At 44.7% G+C, this 21,897-nt stretch overlaps 1 protein-coding gene across 2 annotated transcripts in view; it reads right to left on the reverse strand.

Annotated features, from left to right (window-relative positions):
- OTOA (otoancorin) overlaps positions 1 to 20,776 on the reverse strand; it is a 29,243-nt gene extending 8,467 nt beyond the window's left edge. For both annotated transcript variants that reach the window (XM_063344824.1, XM_063344826.1), the window contains exons 1-13: positions 18,638 to 20,776; positions 18,032 to 18,247; positions 17,318 to 17,485; positions 16,862 to 17,002; positions 16,195 to 16,250; positions 15,720 to 15,837; positions 15,162 to 15,235; positions 14,056 to 14,191; positions 12,611 to 12,801; positions 10,424 to 10,517; positions 9,151 to 9,280; positions 5,456 to 5,643; positions 246 to 401 (exon numbers count right to left, since the gene is read on the reverse strand). In XM_063344824.1, coding sequence (XP_063200894.1) covers positions 246 to 401; positions 5,456 to 5,643; positions 9,151 to 9,280; positions 10,424 to 10,517; positions 12,611 to 12,801; positions 14,056 to 14,191; positions 15,162 to 15,235; positions 15,720 to 15,837; positions 16,195 to 16,250; positions 16,862 to 17,002; positions 17,318 to 17,485; positions 18,032 to 18,247; positions 18,638 to 18,781 — 1,812 coding nt within the window. In that variant the 5' untranslated portion in view covers positions 18,782 to 20,776. The remainder of the gene's footprint in view (positions 1 to 245; positions 402 to 5,455; positions 5,644 to 9,150; positions 9,281 to 10,423; positions 10,518 to 12,610; positions 12,802 to 14,055; positions 14,192 to 15,161; positions 15,236 to 15,719; positions 15,838 to 16,194; positions 16,251 to 16,861; positions 17,003 to 17,317; positions 17,486 to 18,031; positions 18,248 to 18,637) is intronic.
- Between the last annotated feature and the right edge of the window lie 1,121 nt (positions 20,777 to 21,897).

Genomic DNA, 21,897 nt, shown 5'->3' on the forward strand with positions numbered 1-21,897 from the left:
TGGGCAAGCGCTAAAGAATACACTAGTCACCACCACAACTGACGGTAACTGATGTGCCCTTGGCCACCTCCACGAGGAGCCAGCAGCCAGGCAGACGCCCGTGGCCACCAACCTGCCTGGGCTCTCAGCCCAGAGCAGCAGCACTGTGCGTTGCTGTAACCATTTCCTGGGCAATCCGGGACCTCAGTCCCAAAGGGCCTGAATCCAGCGCCTTTCACCAGCAGTACCTTCAGTAACACACTTACCTGGGTAGGAGTCCATTCCCTCTGCTGACCCAGTGCAGAAATGGTGTCCACAGAACGCAAATCCAGCTCTTCGATTTCGTGCTCGGTGAGTGCCAGAGCGATGCGGCCCAGGGACACAATATGATAACTCTTCCAGCCTGGCAGCGATCCCCACACCTTTGGAAGAAATTCATTAATGTCTGTGAGATCATTATGAATCTTCCTCTACGTAGACCGTTCTCAAACCCCCTGGTTTCAAAGTGGCAATGCCCGAAGCATGCCTCTGCGCACAAAAGGCAGGGCTTAGGTATTGTGAAAGATTTCGAGGTTCTACACTAATAATGCTCAGTTTATCTAAAAATGCTGCAATTTGCGCAGCTCGAGCTTGTTGATAAGTCAGAGCAGGGACTGCTAGAAGTGCTGCTGTAGGAGCGAGTACCACTAAAAGCAATAAAAATGTGAGTCTGTGCCGAGATCCACACTGTTCCAGCATGACCGCGAAAGCAGCCCCTGGACCAGCCAGGCTTCTGCGCCTCCCGCAGCCGCTCCGTGGAGGGACTTCCAGTTGCTCTGGTGACCTGTCGTTCTGGCTCGGTCATTGGCGAGGGAAGCAGAAATCAAAGTAGAGAATCGGGTAATACAGACAAATAGCCAATTCCTAAAGTTCTGATTTCTAGTTTGTGTGCATACGATATAAAAAAAAATAATAATTTAAATATGTTTGCAGAGATACAGTTAAATCTGTAAAGCTCTGTAAAAACAAAAAAATAAGCAGGGGCTTTTCTAAACCAGTACCAGTGTGTTTAAACTGACAAATCCACTGCTTTTAACTTTATCTGTGATATAAATACAGTCACTCAAAAGCTGTCACGGATCAGCCCTAAGAAAATTTTGATTTCAGGAAAAAGGAATTATGAAAGTACATCAAGAGCTGAATTTGCAGAGGCCAAAACTGTTAATTACATTCAGTTGTAAATGACAGAATACAGTAGTCAGCGGCCAGTATTTCTCAGAATGTGGCCAATTGTCGTTACAGAAAAAGAGACACTGGGTTTTGGCCGGAGGAAGTGACTTGAACGAGACAGGCACACATTTAAAAAAAAGGGAAAAAGAAAGAGCTCACTTTAAAGATCTCATGTGCTTCATCAACTTAGCTTTATGTCAGTCAATACATGACAGTTTTCTAGTACATGATTGTGCTCCTAACTCCACATGGGAAAATAAAACTAAAATCCCAGCCCTTGGCTAAGTTGATCTTTCATGCAGTCTGATTCATGGAAATATTTATTGCACCTTCAGCATAGCTACAACTTAGCTTTTGTTCAAAAAATTAGGAAGGTCAAAGCTAGTAAGGTCTTGTTGAAGGGATATCTCTGCTGTGGCCTACTAAGTAGTGTTTGCACCTTCAGCTACACACGAAGCTGTACAACCTGCATAAAAGAAAGCAAGCCCCTTCTAGAGCCCCTACTACAAGAGGGATATGGACGTGCTGGAACGTGTCCAGAGAAGGGCCACGAGGATGATCAGAGGGCTGGAGCACCTCTCCTATGGGGACAGACTGAGAGAGCTGGGGTTGTCCAGTCTGGAGAAAAGAAGGCTCTGAGGAGACCTTACAGTGTTCTACCAGTATCTTAAGGGGGCCTCCAAGAAAGCTGGGGAGGGACTTTTTAGGATGTCGGGTAGTGGTAGGACTAGAGGGAATGGATTAAAACTAGAGATGGGACAATTCAGACTGGACGTTAGGAAGAAGTTCTTCACCATGAGGGTGGTAAGACACTGGCACAGGTGGCCCAGAGAGGTGGTGGGAGCCCCATCCCTGGAAGTTTGTAAGGCCAGGCTCTGAGCTGGGGCCTTACGGGGCTCTGAGCAACCTGATCTGGCGGGAGGTGTTCCTGCCCAGGGCAGGGGGGTTGGAAGCAGATGAGCTTTAAGGTCCCTTCCAACCCCAACACGTCTATAATTCTAAAGGGGACAGGTCTGGAAGAAGCTACTCCTTACGCAGAGCTGGGGACACTCTGCTGTTCGCACAGCAGGGCAGCCTCAGGAGCGACGAGGGACCTCGGGGCTAAGGATTTGGTGAAGAGATGCTTTGCTGGACCGGTACCTCCTGACTGAGTTTCCACCAGATCTTTTATGTTGCTTTTACGATGTCATAAAGAAATAGAAAACGGGTCTAAGCCTGGGAAATTTCAATCTTTTCCAAAGAAAATAAGTAGTAAAAAGCATTAGCCCAATTTTAAAGCTCTTAATTCTCTAGCTTAAGAGATACATGAAACACATGCCGTTAAAAATGTCGTCTGTCTTTTTCCTGATCTAGGTCATAAACTACAGAATTTGAAGTACTTCATAAATAGTATTATCCAACAGTGTTGGATGAAACCTCAGCTGTAATGATATAAATAACACGACAGATGAAGCTGAAACACCCCTCTGTCCTCATTCACCTAGAGACCACAGATCCGTACAGCTGTCGCTATCGCAGAGCTTGGAGACCTTCCACTTACAAGTGAGCTCAGCTTCTTTCTTTCAGTAACACACAATCTGACAAACAGACTTTTTGAATTAGTTTGGGACCATGCAGTTCCTTTTATGGGAAATCAATTTATGAGAAATTAAAGCTGGCTTAATCAAACCTTTCATCAAAGATGCCCTTTAGTTAATAACATAACAGCATCTTACGCACATAATTTCAAAAAGCTTTGCCTGTGCTGATTTCTCGTGCTTCACGCCCAGTGTAACACCATGTTGCATTCTGCAGATTAACATATAGGAATCCTGCCTTTGTCTAGCAGCAACCCGTCTGACAAACACTCACACAGACAGAATATTCTTTCACTCAGTGCACTACAGACCTGTGGATCTGTGAGCTGAATGTAACTGGGATGTGAGTGCGTTGGCCTCGTTGGCAATTCCTCTGCAGCAGATACCCCCCTGTAGGCAGACCATCATGTTGCACTGCTGTAAAATATTGTAGTTCCCGCTACGTCAGATGAGCGCTGTTTTTATTTTCTTCTGGGATTATATTTTTTCCCTTTTCCTACCCACGTGTCTCCGTGCTGAGCGAGGGACGCTGTCTCGGGAAGGATGTATTTGCTGCACTGGGCTGTCGTCCTGCTGCAACAAGGCTGCAGAGACAGAGCTGCAGAGTCACCATCTGCTTTCGGAAATCTGGTTGGTCCCACTTTTCTTTGAGCAGCTCCAGCTCAGGAGTTTTGGAAGCTGAGCTTCACTGCTAAAAACCGCACTGATGGCCTTATCTCTTGCCCGTGGCAAGCTGTGGGACACACGCCGAGGTTAGAGGAACGGGGTGTCAGCGAGGGCCCACAGCTTGTGCTGGCTACACTGCAGCACACTCCAAGTCTTACAGAGATGAGCCAGGGGCTCCTGAGGTCACAGGAGCCAAGAGGGCAACACACTTGAGGTGAAGTACCTCAAAGGAATCGAGGGGTGTTCCTCTGAGAAGGTGACATGGCCGACAGCCCAGCTGAAGTGCCTCTACACCAATGCACACAGCATGAGCAACAAACAGGAGGAGCTGGAAGCCACCGTGCTGCTAGAAAGCTATGACCTGGTTTTACTGAAACCTGCCATTACTGAAAGCTGGTGGGAGGAATCCCACGGCTTGTGTGCGGCCGTCGATGGCTACAGGCCCTTCAGAAGGGACAGGCGAGGAAGGAGGGGCAGCGATTGCTCTCTACATCAAGAAATGGACAGAGTGTGAAGAGCTGTCTCTGAAGAACAGCCGCAAGCAGGCTGAAAGCCTGTGGGTAAGAATTAGAGACAGAGGTAACAGGGAACCTTGTGGCTGGTGTTGGCTACAGGCTGCCCGATCGAGGGGAGCCTATTGACGAAGCCTCCTTACTCCAGCTCCGGCAGCCATCGCGCCCGCAGGCTCTCGTCCTGCTGGGGGAATTCAGCCGACCCGACAGCTGCTGGAGAAGTAGCACGGCGAGCTGTCGGCAATCCGGGAGACTCCTGGAGTGCATCGGGGATAACTTCTTAAGCCAGGTAATAGACAGCCCGACCAGAGGGGTGCGATACTGGACCTGTTGGTCACCAACGCAAGCTAACTGGTGACACCAAGGCTGGAGGCAGCCTGGGCTGCACTGATCATGCCCAGGTGGAATGTGCAGTCCTGAGGGATACGGCCCAGGGGAAGAGTAAAGTCAGGAGCCTGAGTTTTATGAAAGTGAACTCACAGCTCCTCAAGAAGTTAGTCAATAGGAACCCCTGGGAAACTGCCCTCGGGACAAGGGAGCAGAACCGAGCTGGCAGATCTTTAAGGACACTTTCCATAGAGCGCGAGAGCTCTCAGTCCCCAGGTGTAAGAAATCAGCAAGGTCTGACTTCCCTCCCAGCCCACAGGTGGCCACGGCAGTGCTGCGGGGAGCCCAGACGCCTCGCTGATGGTCAGCCGCAGGCGCAGCATGCTGACCTGCAGCCAGCACAGGTCCTGCACTGCGCGCACAGGAGAGGCTCCCGGCCTCCTGCGCCGCTGCTGCAGCGCCGACATCACCCGCGGGCTGAGCCCGGCAGGGCCCTCTCTGAGGAGCTCGGGAGGAGCTGCGTCCTGCCCTGAAAGAAAGAGGCGCCAGCGGTGACGAGAGCCGAGACCACATCCCTGTCCCGCTCCACGGAGCTACAGCCTGGCAAAGATGGGGGTCTGCTTTCTGCCGTGTTTCCCTAACTTGCACTCACCAGTAACATCCGAGTAAAGACATGTGTGATTTTTTTTTTTTTCCCCTCCCTAAAATTTCCCACTGATGGGCTTGTCCCTGCCTGTGACAAGAAGGTGGGAGAGTGAGCTTTATTCAGCTAGTAACAGTCTCTTTCAGTCAGTCTGGTTTTACACCACTGTAAACTATATTTAACATTGATGTAGACAATTTAACACTCTGAGCTTAATTCTCAGCAGGCCAATCACCAACCTATAGCACGCTGGCTGACTTCTCAGTTATGAAAGAAAAGTGAGAAGCAAGCAACTGAAAAGCAATTAAAAAGTAAAAGCACTTAAGTTTTTCAGCTGCCGATAGCTCAGAACGACTTGCCTGTTGACTCTAAAGCAAGGGCAATAGTCTTCTATCACCATCTCACATTATTTTTCCAATAAACAATAGATATTCTTGCAGCAGTGGTGACATTGACGTAGCACAGTTATTTTAGGACTGCATAGCTCAATAACAGCAAATCAAATTATGGATTTAATTTTCCTTCACAGCCAGGATAGTTACCTGCTTGGCTTTTTCCTTCAAGGCAATAAGCTGGGAGCTGTTAAAACCTGAGACGGTCCCAAGAAGTTCTACATTTTTGCCAAAGGTCCCTGCATCCATGCATTTCAGTTCCTGAACAGACCAAAAGACATTTGCTTCCACTAATTTAATAATTTCGTCTGAAGAAGGAGCTCTGGTTCCCAGGCAATCTGGAAAAAAAAATTCAAACAGCAAGAGTTTTCTTCAAGGAGACTGAAAAAAAGAAATCAAAGCAATATAAAGATTCAAGATGGTGACAGACTATGAATTAACTGCAGCTGATGCGATATTGATAAATTCATTATTTAAAGAAATTATTTCATTGCAAGATATTTACATTGTTAACATCCTGGATATAAAAACTAGAATTCGCCTAACTTGCAAGAAATTTGTTATATTCTTTGTCCTCCAAAGGTAGCGCACGCTGGAAAATAGGAGCAGACATATATCTCAGAACATTTATAACACAGGATGCCACAATAAAACTACAATCTGGATGTGTGCAATAAGAGCAGCCGATTTCTTGCAAGTTTCTTTCAAGTCTAATTCCCGAAAGGCATCAGAACCCAGGGCAAGGGCTTATTCTGAGGTAAAACCACCATCCTCTGGGAGCCCTGCCTGAGTAAGAATGAAATGCAGGTCTTTGGGATGACTCCATTTAGCTGTGTCATTGTTCACAAAAAACACTGCGGCTGCATCAACCGCTCCACATTCTGGCAGCACACACCTGAATCCCGCTCTACGGGGAAGTGACAGACATGAGAGGCCCTTTTACTCTGAAATACCCTGGCAAAGATGTATTTCTTGTAAGACTTGCCTGACATTTAAACAAGGTGAAGACAGAAGCAGGGAGTGTCGGTGAAGTGCGGTGCTTGCTCTTCATGTCAAGCACCTTGTTAAAATGTCAGGATCTGAGAGGGCTGTTCACTTACAACAGAACTGTTTGGACTGACAAACTCCATTTAAAAATCTTATTTACAGTCAGGTTCTAGCCCTACGCATGATCAAACGAGACAGTTTCCATTGTGTGTTTTAACAAATCCTGGTCTTTGTTGGCATAATCTAGCTCTAATATTGATGGAAAGCAGAAATTAGAGTCCTTAATGTGGTTGCTTACTGCTCTGTCTCCTGTCACTAATTTAGGAAAACCTTATTAAATAATTATGTAAACCAAATAATCCCTACATGTCTTCAGATACGGTCACTACTGTAAAAATGCAAGAATTTCACAGATGCTGTGCCTGAGCTAAGCTCCCCCAGAAAAATAAATTAAAGCGAGGATGTACAAAGTAGATTTGTACTTTGAAAGGCGTCAGAGGAGGGATTTATTTGCATCAAAGGAAGCTGCAGTAGTGGGTAGAATGCTGAAAAGACTGAATCTGTTGAGCAAACGAAAATGTTGTTCAGCTTCCACTGCACCAGCTGATGCTCCGCTCTCCCCCTCCCGCCCTCCGCCGAGGCTGCCTTGTGTCACCCCCCCTCTGCAAAAGGTCAGCTTTTATCCTGTAAATACAACCCTCCAGACACAATGCAGCTCCCTTCCCCAAGCCATGAAAACCTAGTATTTTGTGTTCTTGGAAAAAACATTAATTTTATTATTTGTAACACACCAAATGCTTTGGCGTGTTACATTAAAGGGAAATGCTAATTAGACTCCTGGCTTTGCTTCCTGCATCTGATGCTACTTCACTCTTCCTTTTGCTATATAATCACATATAGTTTGATGAAGAACATATTTTTTATATATATATATAACAACATCTCAGAGGTAAGCAACTTGAATTCTTTTTCTAGCACTGCCATGGCTTTCTGGTCGCATCTTGGACACACGAGTCCTGGGTTTTGCCTGGTGTGTTCCATCTCGCCTTAAGCACCACCTTTGTTTTTGTCTTGATGCAGGCATAGATGTAAGAACTCTGTCACTGGTAATTGTTATTTGTTATTGTTATTGTTAATTGTTACTGTTATTAACATTAGCTCACAGCTGGACTGTGGCAAATGTAAAACAGCAGGTTGGTAGCATGAAGAGCACCAGTGTTATTCCAGAGCCATTTTCACAATACCCATTTGCCTAGCGATTTACAAATCATACGTAAACTTCATTCCTTATTGAAACCACCGTGCAAGTGGCGTGGAATTGATAAGATTATGTTTGGTAAGAGAAACTGAATACCACACTTGGACTGCAGAAGTATTTCTTAGACTAGCACAAATGATCCTTCAATTTTTCATCCCCCAGGCTCCCCCGAGCTGAGCTCGTGCACCCCAAGTGAAGAGTGAAAAGCCTCCACAGCCTTGGAGCCAAGCTGCCCTTGCACAAAGATCATTAGCTTCACTGGCAGGTTGATAAGGGTCCTGCAACGCAGGTGAGACAGCTCTGCAACTGCGCTGGAGATGAGTTAGTCTGATTAGAGAAGTCTTTGGGATTCATGTTGTTGTGATCCAGAGGCCTAAAAAGGCACACGTAGACACAAGCGCCCTGAAATGCCTGGGGCTGAACCTTTAGTCCTGTGGCCCATGTCTAAAGAAATATGATTTACGATCTGATGGTTTACTTGTTCAAGGAAGAGTGCATTTCACGCATACAGGTGGACTAGCGCCCTGCTATTCCACCAGCTCGATTCTGCTTTTTTAGAGTCTGATAATTGACTACTCTGATCAACGGAGGCCATGGGTTTCTTTCAGGCTATGCAAAAATACAAGTCTGTAGAACGCCCTCTGTCTCTCTCTGCGTGTGAGTTCAGCATTATCAGGAGCAAATCCATTCCCAGAGACACGCAGTCGACGTGCAGAGCTGCTGCTCTGCGTGCCGTGGTGGCTCAGGGTGCCTGAGAGCTTGGACTGTGTTCTGTTAGGCTGAGAACCGACGGGAGGTTTTCAAAGACATGAAGGCAGACAGTAACAAACTCCTTGGAATTGTTGGGGTCTAAATTCCCATCAGTGCTTTGAAAAGCCTCCCCCCCCAGCAGGGCGGTTTTCCGTGGCACAGGATGGCATAGCTTAAAAATTCTGCCTGGGTGAATTTCAAGTAAGAGGAAGGATAGTTACTGTAATAATAGAATATAGTCAAAGTATGTACCTTATACAAAGAAAACGATCCATTTATCACCAGAGATTTTAACAGATTAGTTTGGCTGCTAATTAAAATACTGTTTCGATTACAACAAACTCTGTCCATTTGGACAGACAAAACACAGTGCCACCAGCGTCAGATTTAAGAACAGCCAACTCAACATCAGCTCACGTCTGGCAAAGGATTAACTACGTGCAGTCTTCTGGCACAACAGTAGCGTGTCCCTTCACGGCTTTTTAATTCAAGGCTTTTCACTTAGATTACAAAGGAAAGTAAAAATAAACAAAACCGTTTAATTCAAATCATTCATCTTTTTCCTCTGTGCACTCAGGAACATTCCAGGAGATGCTGAACGGTACCACCCTGTAACGACATCAAGTGTTTCAGCAGTTGTCCAATGCATGCGACAACTGCAGGCAACAGGACGAAGACTCTCACTGGCCTTGCTAAAACACTGAACGTCTTTAAGATAGTCAGTGCTTTACTTTTTATTGCCCTGCTTCTCAGAACGCATTTGATGACAAGGTGAAAGAAAAAGTCTGTTTGAACTGCACCATCAGAGCCCCAAACGGCACTTTTCTGAGACACCAGGTGAAATACCGACCGGGTCCGGTGAGAGATGAGTTGATGCTGGATGTGCCATTGGAGACAGAGTCAAATACAGTTGAGAGAAGCTCTTCAGCTGAAGACAGCGGTCCAATCGTCTGTGCTATTTGTAAAATGATATCGGGGAACTTCAAAGGGAAAGAAAGAAGGAGAGAGAGAATAAACAAGGCTTCTTTCTCCATTTCAAAACAAATCAACTTGCAGAGGCAGCGTTGTGCAGACCTCAGCAAAGCAGGGGCTCGTAACGGCTCAGCCGCCTTCCTATTTGTGCAGGTGTTTCAGAAGAGGAGAGTAAATTGGCTGCTACTGAAAGGTCACAACAGCATAAGTTCGAAGGGGAAAAAATTAGAAACAAAGCAAATTCTGAGTGATTCTCCCTCTGGTTTGCCCTCTCGGCTTCTGGCAACACCTGAGCGCTGACGGGAGTCCTGTCCAGACCCTCCTGCAGCAATGAGTTCCACCGGTTTAGTATGTGCAGTACAGAAAGTACTTCATTTTGTCTTAAACTTGCCAGCTAAGAATTGAGGATAGGGACCCAATTAAATTATGAGAAATAACTTTAACCTGGCCACCTTTTTTAGGCTTTTTTGACCTCTCTCTCCCACCCTGCTGGGCACCTTCCCTTCCATCGAAGAGTCCCGTTCTATTTGGTCAATTAAAAGCATTATCTCCTGAGGAAAAGTTGCTGACTGTGCTCACACATTTCTGCTAAAGAACGAATTCCCCGTTCCAGTACAGTTCACTTGTATACATAAAAATTAAAAGCTTATAAGAACTAAAGAGGGCAAAGAAACTCCGAAGCGCAATACTGAGGCTATCAGTTCTGTGTGCTACACTGGCCCTAGGGCAAAGGGCCGCGAGAGTAAATGCTAATTTGACCAGTATGATCCCATTATTAACAGGATAAGAAACATAACTTTTATGGTTGGAAGGCGGATGAATGGAGGAAACAACGCTGCAAGGTGTAAAGTACTAAAAATGTTTGAGTCTGCGTCACTATAAACGCACCATTTATTTTTCTACATGGCAATATACAATTATCATTGTACACGTGCAAATAATTGTTTATACTTCCATTACTTTCAATAAGAAATCTCAGAAATTTTGACGGAGTCAATAACGTGTGAAACATTAACACATGGTTCTCTGCCAAGAGAATTATTTCCCTAGTTTAGCATTCAGGTTACATAATTTAGACTGCATTATGACATTCACAAATACAAATTCCAATATTAACTTTTAGAAATTTAAAAATTCTAATAAAAACATACCTTTTCAGCAAGGACGTTTAATTCCCCTTTTGACAGCAGAGCTATGAGTGGTCCAACATCTGATGTTGTTTCAGCTGTCCAGTTGTTTGGGGAGCTGAAGAAATATTTTGGAAAATTATATTAATAAAGAATGTTTGCAATGAAAATTATACTAAAACTTCAGTATTTTTCTTATACTGTATCGCATAGGAAACACGGACACTTCTATGTCAACGTGATGATTCATGCTTATTAACATCAGATTGCATTTTCTCATCTCCCTGTCGTACATCGGGCATTAGTGGAATTCTCAGTATATTCAGCGAAGGCCTTCAAATACTGGGGTAATGGAGCGCTCTCTCCTGCAACGGTCACAGTATTCTTAGCATTACAGTGTTCAAGCACGGAGAAATAATTCCTTTTTTAAAAGAAAACTCACTTTTTCTACCAGGTTCATACTGCAATAGCAGTCTGCAAAATGGTATCAAAGCAGAAGCAGAAACCTCATAACCAAAACTGAAACCACCCTTTTCCCAAGAATCTCATCCTAAGGGCCAACGCGCCCAATACTTCAAGCAAGCAATACTTGCCAGTACTTGCTTATAAATGAAAAAAAAACCTCCTCTATTCCAACATTTAACTATTTTCAGGTGCACAGGGTCTGTTTTTCATTGGCGTTGGGCAACTGTAACTTTCCACAATGCCAGCAGGAGCTGAGGACGCTCGCGTTTCTGACGAGGAGATCCCTGCACACTGAGGAGAAATGGAGAAATGGAGAGTTTCCCCCTCGCCCTGAAGAGCTGGAGTTCACTAAACACCCCCGGAACGTAACAGTGGCACCAGGCTGCTGCTAACGCTGCCTTTTAAAATGAAGGGACAGAAACACGGAGGACAGGATGGAACAGAAGATTTAAATCCGTTCCTTATTGGCTCCTTATTTTTACTGCCTGCTCTTTCGTTCCTCTGCAATGTCGAGAGTTATGGAAGGCAGATCTAACACCTCGGAGAGCCACATCTAATGACATTTCTGCAGGAGAGATCAGTTCTGCGGTAGGTACCGTATCTCCTGAAATAACATGCTAAATCATTTCTAGGAATTTCAGGTCTTAAAAATTGAGTTCAGGTTCAGTTCTGAGTGGTGCTGGGTTTTTCAAAATGTATGTGGCTTAGCACTATGCAGGTTTTGTTTGATACGAATCTGAAAAATATTAGCCAACCACATTGGTGGTTGACTTAAGAAAGCACTCGAATAAATAATTTTTAGCCTGAAAGAGCCTGAAGATGATGATAGTAACAAATCCCTTCGTGCATGTTCTCACAGAAAACTTTATGTGCTTTGTTGCTCCGCTATGAGAATCTTTGATTAGACAAATATTTTCAAAATAAATAAAATAAAATATTACGTAGCACAGTGCGACATGATTCAGTAAAATGGATCTGTATTGAGATTAATGCAGGGATGGGATCTGGTGGAAAATACAGCTATTCCGTTACCAGAAAAATGATGACTGGGAGGAAGCTGAACGAGCAACCAAAACGATTAGGTGCAGTGACAGGCTTTGGGGCTGGAGGGATGCGTTAGAAACTACGCATTTAGTCTCGTTTTTCAAATGCAAGATACTCCTAAGGGACAGCGCAAGAGAACACCAGTATATTCTTGCCAGACAGAGGACAGCTTTGTTTTTTGCAGGACAGAGAGCAGCGTGGCTCCATCAGCCCCCTGGCCCCAGTCACTCCTGACATCGCACTCGCCGCTGCGTTGTTCCTTCGGTTGGCTGAACCTTATATCCCTCCAGCTTCTCCCACTGCCAGGGAGCGTGCAGTCTGCTTGATTTCCCTCCTCGCGCCTGTACACCCAGTATCCCACTTCCATTTTCCCATTCTTTGCATTCCTGCGCCATCCTTTGCCTCTAACACCCGTTCCCTTGCCACGCCAGGGAGGCTCCTTGCCGGCCGCTCCTCAAACACGACCCCTTCTCTGCTGTTCCCGTGGGACCGCGTGTCCCGGGGCTCGTACTGGGTTCCACAGCTACCGCGTTACACACCAGAACAGAAACCTCGCTCGAGGGCGCAGAGACCCCAAGCTCGGATGGTGACAGGAGTCGCTCTGGGTTGTTTTCACTGCAGTTCTGTCTGTGCAAAGCGACCGGCTGGTATTTGCACGGCTTAACCCTCAGCACTCACACGGCGGTACATCTAATACCTCACCCATAGAACTCGAGGATCTTGTATTTAATTTCAGTCTTCTGCTGGTGGCTGAGCTGGCGGCAGAGTTTGAACTGAGGAAGGGCTGTTGCCATTGCCTTCAGGGACATTCTGCCATGCAGAAAGGCTGGAGGTAAGTGGCAGATTAGATTTCCAAGTAGGTCAACATCAAATTCATCAGCAATGGAGCCATTCTGAAACAAGAGCATTTACCTTGTTGGCAGAGCTGATCTTGGCTCTCACCTGTATCACTCAACGGCATCACAATGCATTTAAGCTCTGTGACCCTTTAACGAACAAAGACACAACAGTTTGCACTGGCAACTTAATCTACAATTTCTGCTGAGACTGCTTTATACTTTTTGCTTTCACCAATGCAGCTGGTGATACTTAATAAGCACTTGTCAGAGCTTTCAGTGTATTCTTTATTCCATACTGAAGCACACATAAAAAAATAATTAAAACTGAATCTCCTGCCCCCATCTCTACATCCAGGCGAGCACCCAAGACCTGCAGAGGTGCTGCCTTTCTGCCTGGCAGCAGAGCTCTCGCAAGGGAAAGGGCCACCAGCTCTTGCTGTCAGAAGGCTTCTCTCTGGGGGTTCCTCAAGCAGCTGCCAAAACACCGGAGATTATAGGGCTGGGTGGCATGTATAGGGACATGAATATTCACAGCTACATCAAAGAACTAGTTTCCCCTAAAAACTGGTGACTGCCGCAGCTCCCAGACAGCAGAAGTCACCAGACCCTCCTGGTCCCTCCACCTCTCCCGTGGGACGTGCTGGGCCACCCTCGGCTCGGAGCAGGGGGGAACAGGGTCAGCTCCGGGCTGTCCCGGACAGCAGCGGCATTTCGTGAGAACACCTCGCCACGTGCATGGAGTCAGCGAAAATCGTTAAGGAAGCTATAAAAAAAGGTTTCCTTCGGCAGGGAAGAATAAAATCAAAACAGTACACAAAAACCCCCCGTAAGAATACAGATACTTATGTAGATGGTGACTGACACAGCAGTGCAGCAATACGTGCACACAGAACCACAAGTTCGGATGCTCACATCAGGTCAGCTACAGCAGGTTGCTTGAGGCCTTGGCACCCAGAGCTTCTCCAAGCTGGGCAATAGCCTAAGCTGCTCTTGCCTGTGACAATGAAGAAATTATCATGCGGTGTTATTCGCTTTTGGGCTCTCAGAGCCCTCAGCTATGGTTTCACCACACACACACGGAGCAGGGGAGCCTGTGTCCCGGGTTGTCTACAGAGGAGACGGTGAGCGTGTGCATGTCGACCAGGGAGTACAAGTAGGCAGGATAACTTTGTGATGCACCACATGACAATAAAGGGGGGAGAAAACTAATCAACCACTCTCACTTAGTTTGGAATTGTCAGTGTCCAATTACAGGTGACTTTTTCTGCAGGGCTCCCTCTGCTGCTGACCCCTCCTTGCCGTACCTACCAAGCACTCCTGCACTTTCTGCAGGACAGCGTTCTTTTTGCGAAGGCTTGGATTCAAAAGGTCCATCTCAGTCTTCCCCAGGCTTTCAATGAAAGGGATGCACAAAGGGCCCGAGACATACTCCAGGTACTCAGTCCTGCAGGGAGAATTCCAATGGTCTCAGAACGTAAACCTGACCTTGATACGCCCATACCCACACCCATAAAATCTGTGATGGTGGAGAAATTTAAAGACAAGTCTGGACTTGAAAAATTATAAACTGTCCAGGCCAGAAAAGTTGCAATTAATCCACGTCTTTCTTTAACTTACATCATCTTCCAGTTCATCAGCACATGAACCTCACTCCAAAAAATGGCTAAGGGATATAAATAGCTGCAAGTGGACGAAAGTGCTCTGAGGTGCTTTAACGCCGTATGAAACAAGACTGTCTGCAGTTCAGAAACTTTTACCCTTTCTCCTTTTTATTAGGAATAATTCTCTGATGAATGAAGATGTGGTAGGTGAGTTAAGGACAACAGGCAGTTTTAGAGTAGGCTTCCTTTTTATCAAAGTCCAGGAAAGCCTGCCAAATTAAACAAAACATCCTCTTCTCCACCCAGAGTGGCAGGCAGCCTTTGCAAACAGAGCCATACCCAAAAGCCGCGCAAGCCCAGCCTTATCGGGGTGTGTAGCCAAAGCACCAGCAACTTCTGAGGGTCCTGAACAAGCAAGATGCAATTGTTGGCCAAATAACTTGGTGCTGCGGTTTGTAGAAAGCCTTGTATTTAAGTATTTCTGTTATTATTTTATTGTTTTTTAACTAGAGTAATGCTTTGTCAAATAGAATGCTTTTGTTTTCGTACTTTTTTCCAATTAGAAATATTCCAGGAAAAGAATAGTGCCCATTCCCTTTTATCCCTTTAAGCATGTGGGAAGAAAGAAATAAAGAAAAAGGGGAATTAACAAGTACAATTCAGGACTACCATTTGGTTTAGATTCAAACTACCATTTGTTTGAATCATTAGTTTTCTTAAGACTGAAGAGATTATTTAAAAAGTGCTCTGAAGGCTACTCTGAATGTAGTGCTACGAATGCAGTAGCTTAAGATGTCATAAGATGTGACTTACGGAAGCACTGATAAGAGGAAGGGAGGAATAGATGCATTGGAAACTTTCCAAAACTTCCAAGCCAAACAATTAACCTAAAAGCAACAAAAAATTATGATCTTAAACATTTGGAAATTTTGAGGAAGAATTAAAATGTGGTTTGTTTATTACAGCTTATAAATTAGTATATGTAAAACTGTATATTATTTTCAGAAAGCATTTTTCTTTGGCTTTTTTTCTCTTAAAGTAGTTCAGAGTTTTGTTTTTGTAGACATCAGAGACGAAGCATCCTGTATCTGAGTGCATGAGAGCATTTGTATGTTTCCAAAACAGATATATATATTTCCAAATAGATTACTCATGAAACATCAAGTTAAAAGGACTGTAGAAATTTCTTGCAATTTGCAAGTGACACGCGAAATTGGCAAAATGATAACACACATGAAGTATGTTTGCAGACAAGTTCATATACAGGGTTTTGAAATAAATGAAAAAAAGAATGGACCACATTCTAATTTACCTACAGTTTGGATGTTGGGTAGTACCTTTATGTACACAAAGTCCTTTTTTTGGTTTTACCTGATATGGAGAAAGCAGATGAAGATTCTTTTCAAAGATTTTAAAACTGTTCAAAAAAAAGTCTGCGCCCATACTTTCAATGAGTTGACAAGTTACTCCTTTCACAAGGTGTCCTGTGCTGAAAGGAAAAGCAAAGTTCAATCTTTTGAATATTTAAGCAGGATCTAGTCCTTGCTCATCCTAAGATACAGTTTCTTGACCACCTTTTTTTCCCCCTTTCTTGTAATCTAAAAGCCGTTGAAAGTAAAAATGTAATCAAATTGACTGAGCCTTAAAATATCCAAACCTCTGCAATGCCTCGATCCTGATTTTGGATTTGGAGACTGTTTTTATTGAGGAAGGTGAATTATCCTGTGGTACCCAGGAATGAATACACACAAGATAATACAAAATAACCACATATGGTTTCCCTCCAAGTCGATCTCATCACAAAACTAGACTTTAACCCCATTTCAAAGGAGACTATCATCCATACCTTAGAAGGTCAACAGGAGAGTTTTTCTTAGACAGTAATTCATACAGATACAAAGCCTGAAATAAAACCCACCATATTTAAAGTTAAGCTTAGGTAATTCAGTTGTAAGACACAATAACTACCGCAAGGTTTTTAGGTTTTTCTATGTTTAACTCTCTTATGTACTCTAAAGGCATTTCTACGGTCCAGTTTGGCCAACCTAAAGGATTGGCACCCAGTGCAGAATTTCTTACTCAGAAGACAAAACAAAACACCACTGAATGGTACTATGGGATGATGTTAAACATGTTCATGGCACACAACCACAGAATCATTTAGGTTTGAAGGGACTTCTGGAGATCCTCTGGTCCAACCTTTCATCTCTGTGGACCGAGCCAAAGGAGTAGTCGTTCCTGCAAACGTACAGGATACAGTACTGGAAGGAGAAAATTTACGTGGCAGAATATTGAAGACTTTTGAACTCGTCATATTAACGCCTCCCTTTCCGTAGCATTGTGTAAGGATGCTGCCTAGGCTCTAAGTGACCTCTGGTTGTTTATATCAAGATATATTTGGGGCAGGCAAACCTTCCTTTAACCAATATTGCTTAAACACATACATATTACACTTTTCCTATTTTCCATCATACTAAATTGCAGTGAAATGGGAACTGCATAACAATTTTTACCTGGCTTCTTCTTAGTTCTTTTTCTTTCATCATTGGGGGATTATAACCAGTCTGTTTCCATAAATCAGAAAGAGATATGTCTTTAAAGAAAGCTCCTTGTATATATTTGACTGATGAAGAAAAATCTCCAAATGCAGCTATCTAAAAAGAGGATCAGATAAATACGTGGCATTTCAGAACTGATGCTTAGATTTACAGGATTTGCCCTTCTTTCTATTCTGTGTAATATTTCTCTTAAGACGATAAAGGGAAAACATGTCGGTATTAAAAACGTCATGGAACCAAGCAAGAGAGAACCTTCAAAATATAGTTGGTGTTCAGAAGAAAACATTACAAACATTAACCACTGAGCTAAAACACACGTCCCGGTGACAACACTTCAAATCCTGCTCTGCATATCTGGTTATTGCACTCTCGTGCAGAGAGAACCCACTACACACTTGGGTTTATAATCACCTTCCTGAGGATCCCTTGTTGCTGTGCAGGTGATAAGTCAGATAGGTATTGGGAGGTTGTGCCTCGAATAATCCGAGAAAGCTCCTTTGGGTTCATGCTGTAGAATGTCTGGGTGCTAACACCAGTCACCAATGCGCCCATTTGACTAACGTTATAAAACGATAAAACCTGCAGAGATAACCACAAACAAACAGAAAGTTTTGTGCCTTGTGAACAGCAGATGCATTTAAAAGCGAAACTTCATACATAAATCAAAATGATTATTTTTGAATACTTCATACATTTCTTGCCTGGGGATGCACTCTCCTCAGATTCCTTTCAATTCAGACAAGATGGTCCAGGGAACAAATGTGGCAATTTTCCCTGAGGCTCCTTTTTTTGAAACTTCAGAGAGGACCACGATCCCTTCCATTAGAGTGTATTTGAATATATAGTCTGGGATCTCTGATCATGCAAATTCTGCCTAAGGCAGTGATACAGACAAAATAACATATACAACTGCCAAATGCAAACAGTCATTCTCTCTGTTACTAGAGAACTACTTTGGGAGGTACAGTCTTGGATGTTTTTATTTGATTTAAACAAAAATTTTCAGACCACTAACAATGCTAAAAAGAAGTCTTGTACTAAGTTTTCTAAAACGCACGGTTATTGTTGAGAAAAAGCCATTTCACTTTTACAAATAGAAAGTAAGAAAGCTGTTATCACAGGTACCTTTTCATAAGAGAGGTATTTACTGGACAGAATCATAGCTTGGCTTTTTGCCCACCCAGAGACTTGGTTTAACGTTGCGATTGCATTATGCACCGCTTCAGGTGATAAGGATTCCAGCTCACTTGAAGTTAGCCCAACCACGGCATCTGACAGAGATCCAAGGACATCGTTCAGCGTCTGGTTTTGCATGGCAATGTTCAGGAGTTGAGATTTGAGCTAAAGTAAACCAAAAAAAAGCAGATGGCAAATAAAAATCTGCCGAGAACCAATTTTCATTATCATCCAAAACTTTAACTGGAGGTTCTGGAATAGGCAGTGGCAACCACTTAGTGACCACACACTTCATAAAAACTCAAAAATAGAACCACAGCTGTCAAAGGAATATGGGACGGGGCAAAGCAGAACGAGAAAAGAATGAGCGCTGTAAAAAAAAAAAAAACAAACCAAAAATGGGCATTTATTCTTTGCATTTTGTGATTGAGAACTATTTCTAGTGATTTCTTAGATCCCAGTGATTTTTCACTCTTTTCTTTCCAAGTTCAAGAAGAAAGTCTCTCCTCTGGTTTCAGGATTAAGGTAGGCAAGAAGAACGAGCGTTGTACCCACCTTCTGAACCTCAGCCTGGAAACCTCTCAACTGATTGCATTTAATCATTTGATGAAGTAAAGCCCGGGCCACAGCAGAATCCATCTGTTCCATGTCATCATAAAAGCAAACCAATAAACCTAGCCTATGTAGAAGAAAATACATTAGCCAACTTGTGACATACAAGGTGTCGTTCTCAGGAAACTGTCATTTAGTATGGTATACCCCACTTGTGCTCAAAAATTGAGTCATTTCTGTCTGTCACTAGTGCCTTAAACTGCGATCTTTAAAACCCCACACGGCCTGAAATATGGGTACGAGACATATGCACCGTTCTCTGCATTCAGCTGAACTCTGCCCAGATCGCTTGTGCTGTCAAAAATTGAACTTTCCTGGTTCCATTTGTCTGTGCCTGGATTTTCCCAGCTAATGACGCCACACCCCTTGTCAGAATTTGCAGTATAACCTCTGCTTGGAAAAGGACGGAGGGCTAAATAAGTCTCTGGAAGTGGCTCGCTGAGTTCTTATCTGGATCGATTGGATGTTTTGAACTCTTAAGTCCTGCCTGGATTTCACATGCAGCATAACTCATTCCTGTGTCAGGGCGGCAGCTGGAGCGTTACACAGCCTCTTTGTTGCTTCGGGTTTAAACAACGCCTGCTCTATGCCACATCAGACCCAAGATGGGCCCATGGACGGAGACCCGTCAGCTCAGCACCGGCCAGGAGAAGACGCGCTGAGGCTCCGTCTGGGTTGTGCCCGCGCCACAGTTTGCAAGGCTGTGAACCAGGTCATCTTCCTCCGCAGCACCCAGGATCTAACGTTAAAGTCGTCATTTCTATTAACCTCTGCAAAGCGCAACCACAGCCACGGCGGGTGGAAAAGAGCCCCACCACCACGGGCAAGCACCTTCTGACTTCAGCCTTGTGCTTGTTCACTGCCATCACCCGCGGCCCTGCAAAGCAGGTCTGAATTGTGCATGGCTCCCCCGGGCTTTAAACGTCGCAGCGACAGTGATGAACTCGTTTGCAGGAAGCCGGAATGAATCCCCTGTCTCCGTAAACGACTAGCCTTTGCTTTCATAATTTACACAGCACGAGAACGTACAAAGCCCAGCTTTCCTGCTATAGTCCCTGTTTTTAGCGATTCAGTGATGCGGGCATAGTCAGACTCTGGGCAATAACGCCCAGATGTGAACTAAATCAACAGCAGACGATGCTGCCGCACCATCACAAGCTCAGTAAAATTCTGCAGCACAGAAAGGCGTAGCTGTTAGTTCCTCTAGTCCCTCAGCAACAACCTGCTTAGCGATAGAACAAAACACTGCTTCAGCGGCCCCTCTGAATTCGTGGGACATCATCAAACCAACATACAAATCAAAGAAACATCTATAACTGCATTTTTATAACAAATAATTACCTTCTGATGCATTATTGCATAGCCACCAAGAGCTCTTCATCTCCTTTGGGATTAGCAGCAATGAATAATACTACTTCTTAAAAGTAAAAGTGCATTTAAATCATCGGTATGGTTAAAATGAGTAATATAAAATAAGTGTGTTGTAAAAATGGAATATATTAAGGATTATGGAGCATGACATTTCTCTCATCTGTGAGAATGTGGCACCTCTCGTGAGGGGTAAAATCACTTTTAAGATTCCTGACATTGAAATTTAGAGCGTGGGCATAATTCTTCTTTCGCTTACATCTCCGACAATCAGCAATACTTCATGGAAGTCGGTGAGTTACATTGCAGTAATGACAGGAGCTCTGAAGCCATAAAGCATATTCTCCATTAGTTTAAAACGCCAAGGTATCCCCCAAGGAGACTACAAATAACTTCAGACAGCAGTGTCTTGGGACTAAATACATCCATTTATACAACAGTGCAAAAGTAAATGTGGAGTACAGCACTTTCTCGCAGGTAGCTCTTGCTCACTGCGTATTTATGAGTAAGAGCAGTTTATTTTGTTCTTTTCATCGAATCCCAGAACAGTTTGGGTTGGAAGGGACCTTGAAGGCCACCCAGTGGCACCCCCTGCCCTGGGCAGGGACACCTCCCACCAGCCCAGGCTGCTCCAAGCCCCGTCCAACCTGGCCTTGAACCCCTCCAGGGATGGGGCAGCCACAGCTTCTCTGGGCACCCTGGGCCAGGGGCTCACCACCCTCACAGCAAACAGTTTCTTCCTCAGATGTCATTTGAATCTCCCCTCTTGCAGTTTAGAACCCTTCCCCCTTGTCCCGTGGCTCCCCTCCCTGCTCCAGAGTCCCTCCCCAGCTTTCCCGGAGCCCCTTTAGGGACTGGCAGGGGCTGGAAGGTCTCCGCGGAGCCTTCTCTTCTCCAGGCTGAACCCCCCCAGCTCTCTCAGCCTGTCCTCCCAGCAGAGGGGCTCCAGCCCTCCCAGCAGCTCCGGGGCCTCCTCTGGCCCCGCTCCAACAGCTCCGTGTCCTTCTGCTGTTGGAGGCCCTTCAGGTTCAGGTTTTTATTATTGTTAAAGCAAGTTCAGTGCTGATTTAACAGCCCTGGAAATGCAGTTTCCTGCTTACACGCGCACCAGCCGCATGCGTTTAAACGTGGCTCACGTCTGCCCTGCAGGATGTAAAGAGGACACAGGAGGGGCTTCACACCCCTTCACTGTGTGACCTCTCTGGTGACACCCATGCCAACTAAAAACCACTTGCAGTCCTGGCTGCCATGAGCTAAGATTTCCTCCTTAAATCCTATCTGTAACGTGATTTCCACAAAACACCCCCATCTTCTGTGATTCAAACAGCCAGGGCAACTCATGTCCCGCTGTCCCAACTTGCTCTATTGATGTAGTGTACGATGTGATGGAGCTTCCATTGGGTCCCCCAGATACCACCATAGTTCTCCTACAACTCCTCACTGTGGAGCACAAGACAAAGCATTAGCTAATTGGGCACACCTCCAAAAAGTCCTGAAGTAGAAATTCTTCACTGTTGCTAACCAGGGCTGGATTTCAGCCTAGATTTTCCTGCTGGAAGGACAAAGCTATGCTATATCCACAATTTCACCAGCTGCTTATTGCCCCTCTCTTTTCCCCCTTACTTACTCATTCTCTCCATAAACAGCCATAAAAGAAAAAGAAAAGCAGCCTTGCCTGTAGACAGTTGAAGCATTTCTCATATCAAATCCTGATGAGTTTATTCTTTCCAGGAAAGCCTGTGCAAGCTCTGGTGTGATATCATACACGGTGTCCAACTGCTTTGTCGCATTGTCGTAGCTAATGAATAGTCTTATCTGACCAGTACAAACAAAAT

This window comes from Chroicocephalus ridibundus, chromosome 8 (assembly GCF_963924245.1).
Source record: "Chroicocephalus ridibundus chromosome 8, bChrRid1.1, whole genome shotgun sequence".
Taxonomy (NCBI): domain Eukaryota; kingdom Metazoa; phylum Chordata; class Aves; order Charadriiformes; family Laridae; genus Chroicocephalus; species Chroicocephalus ridibundus.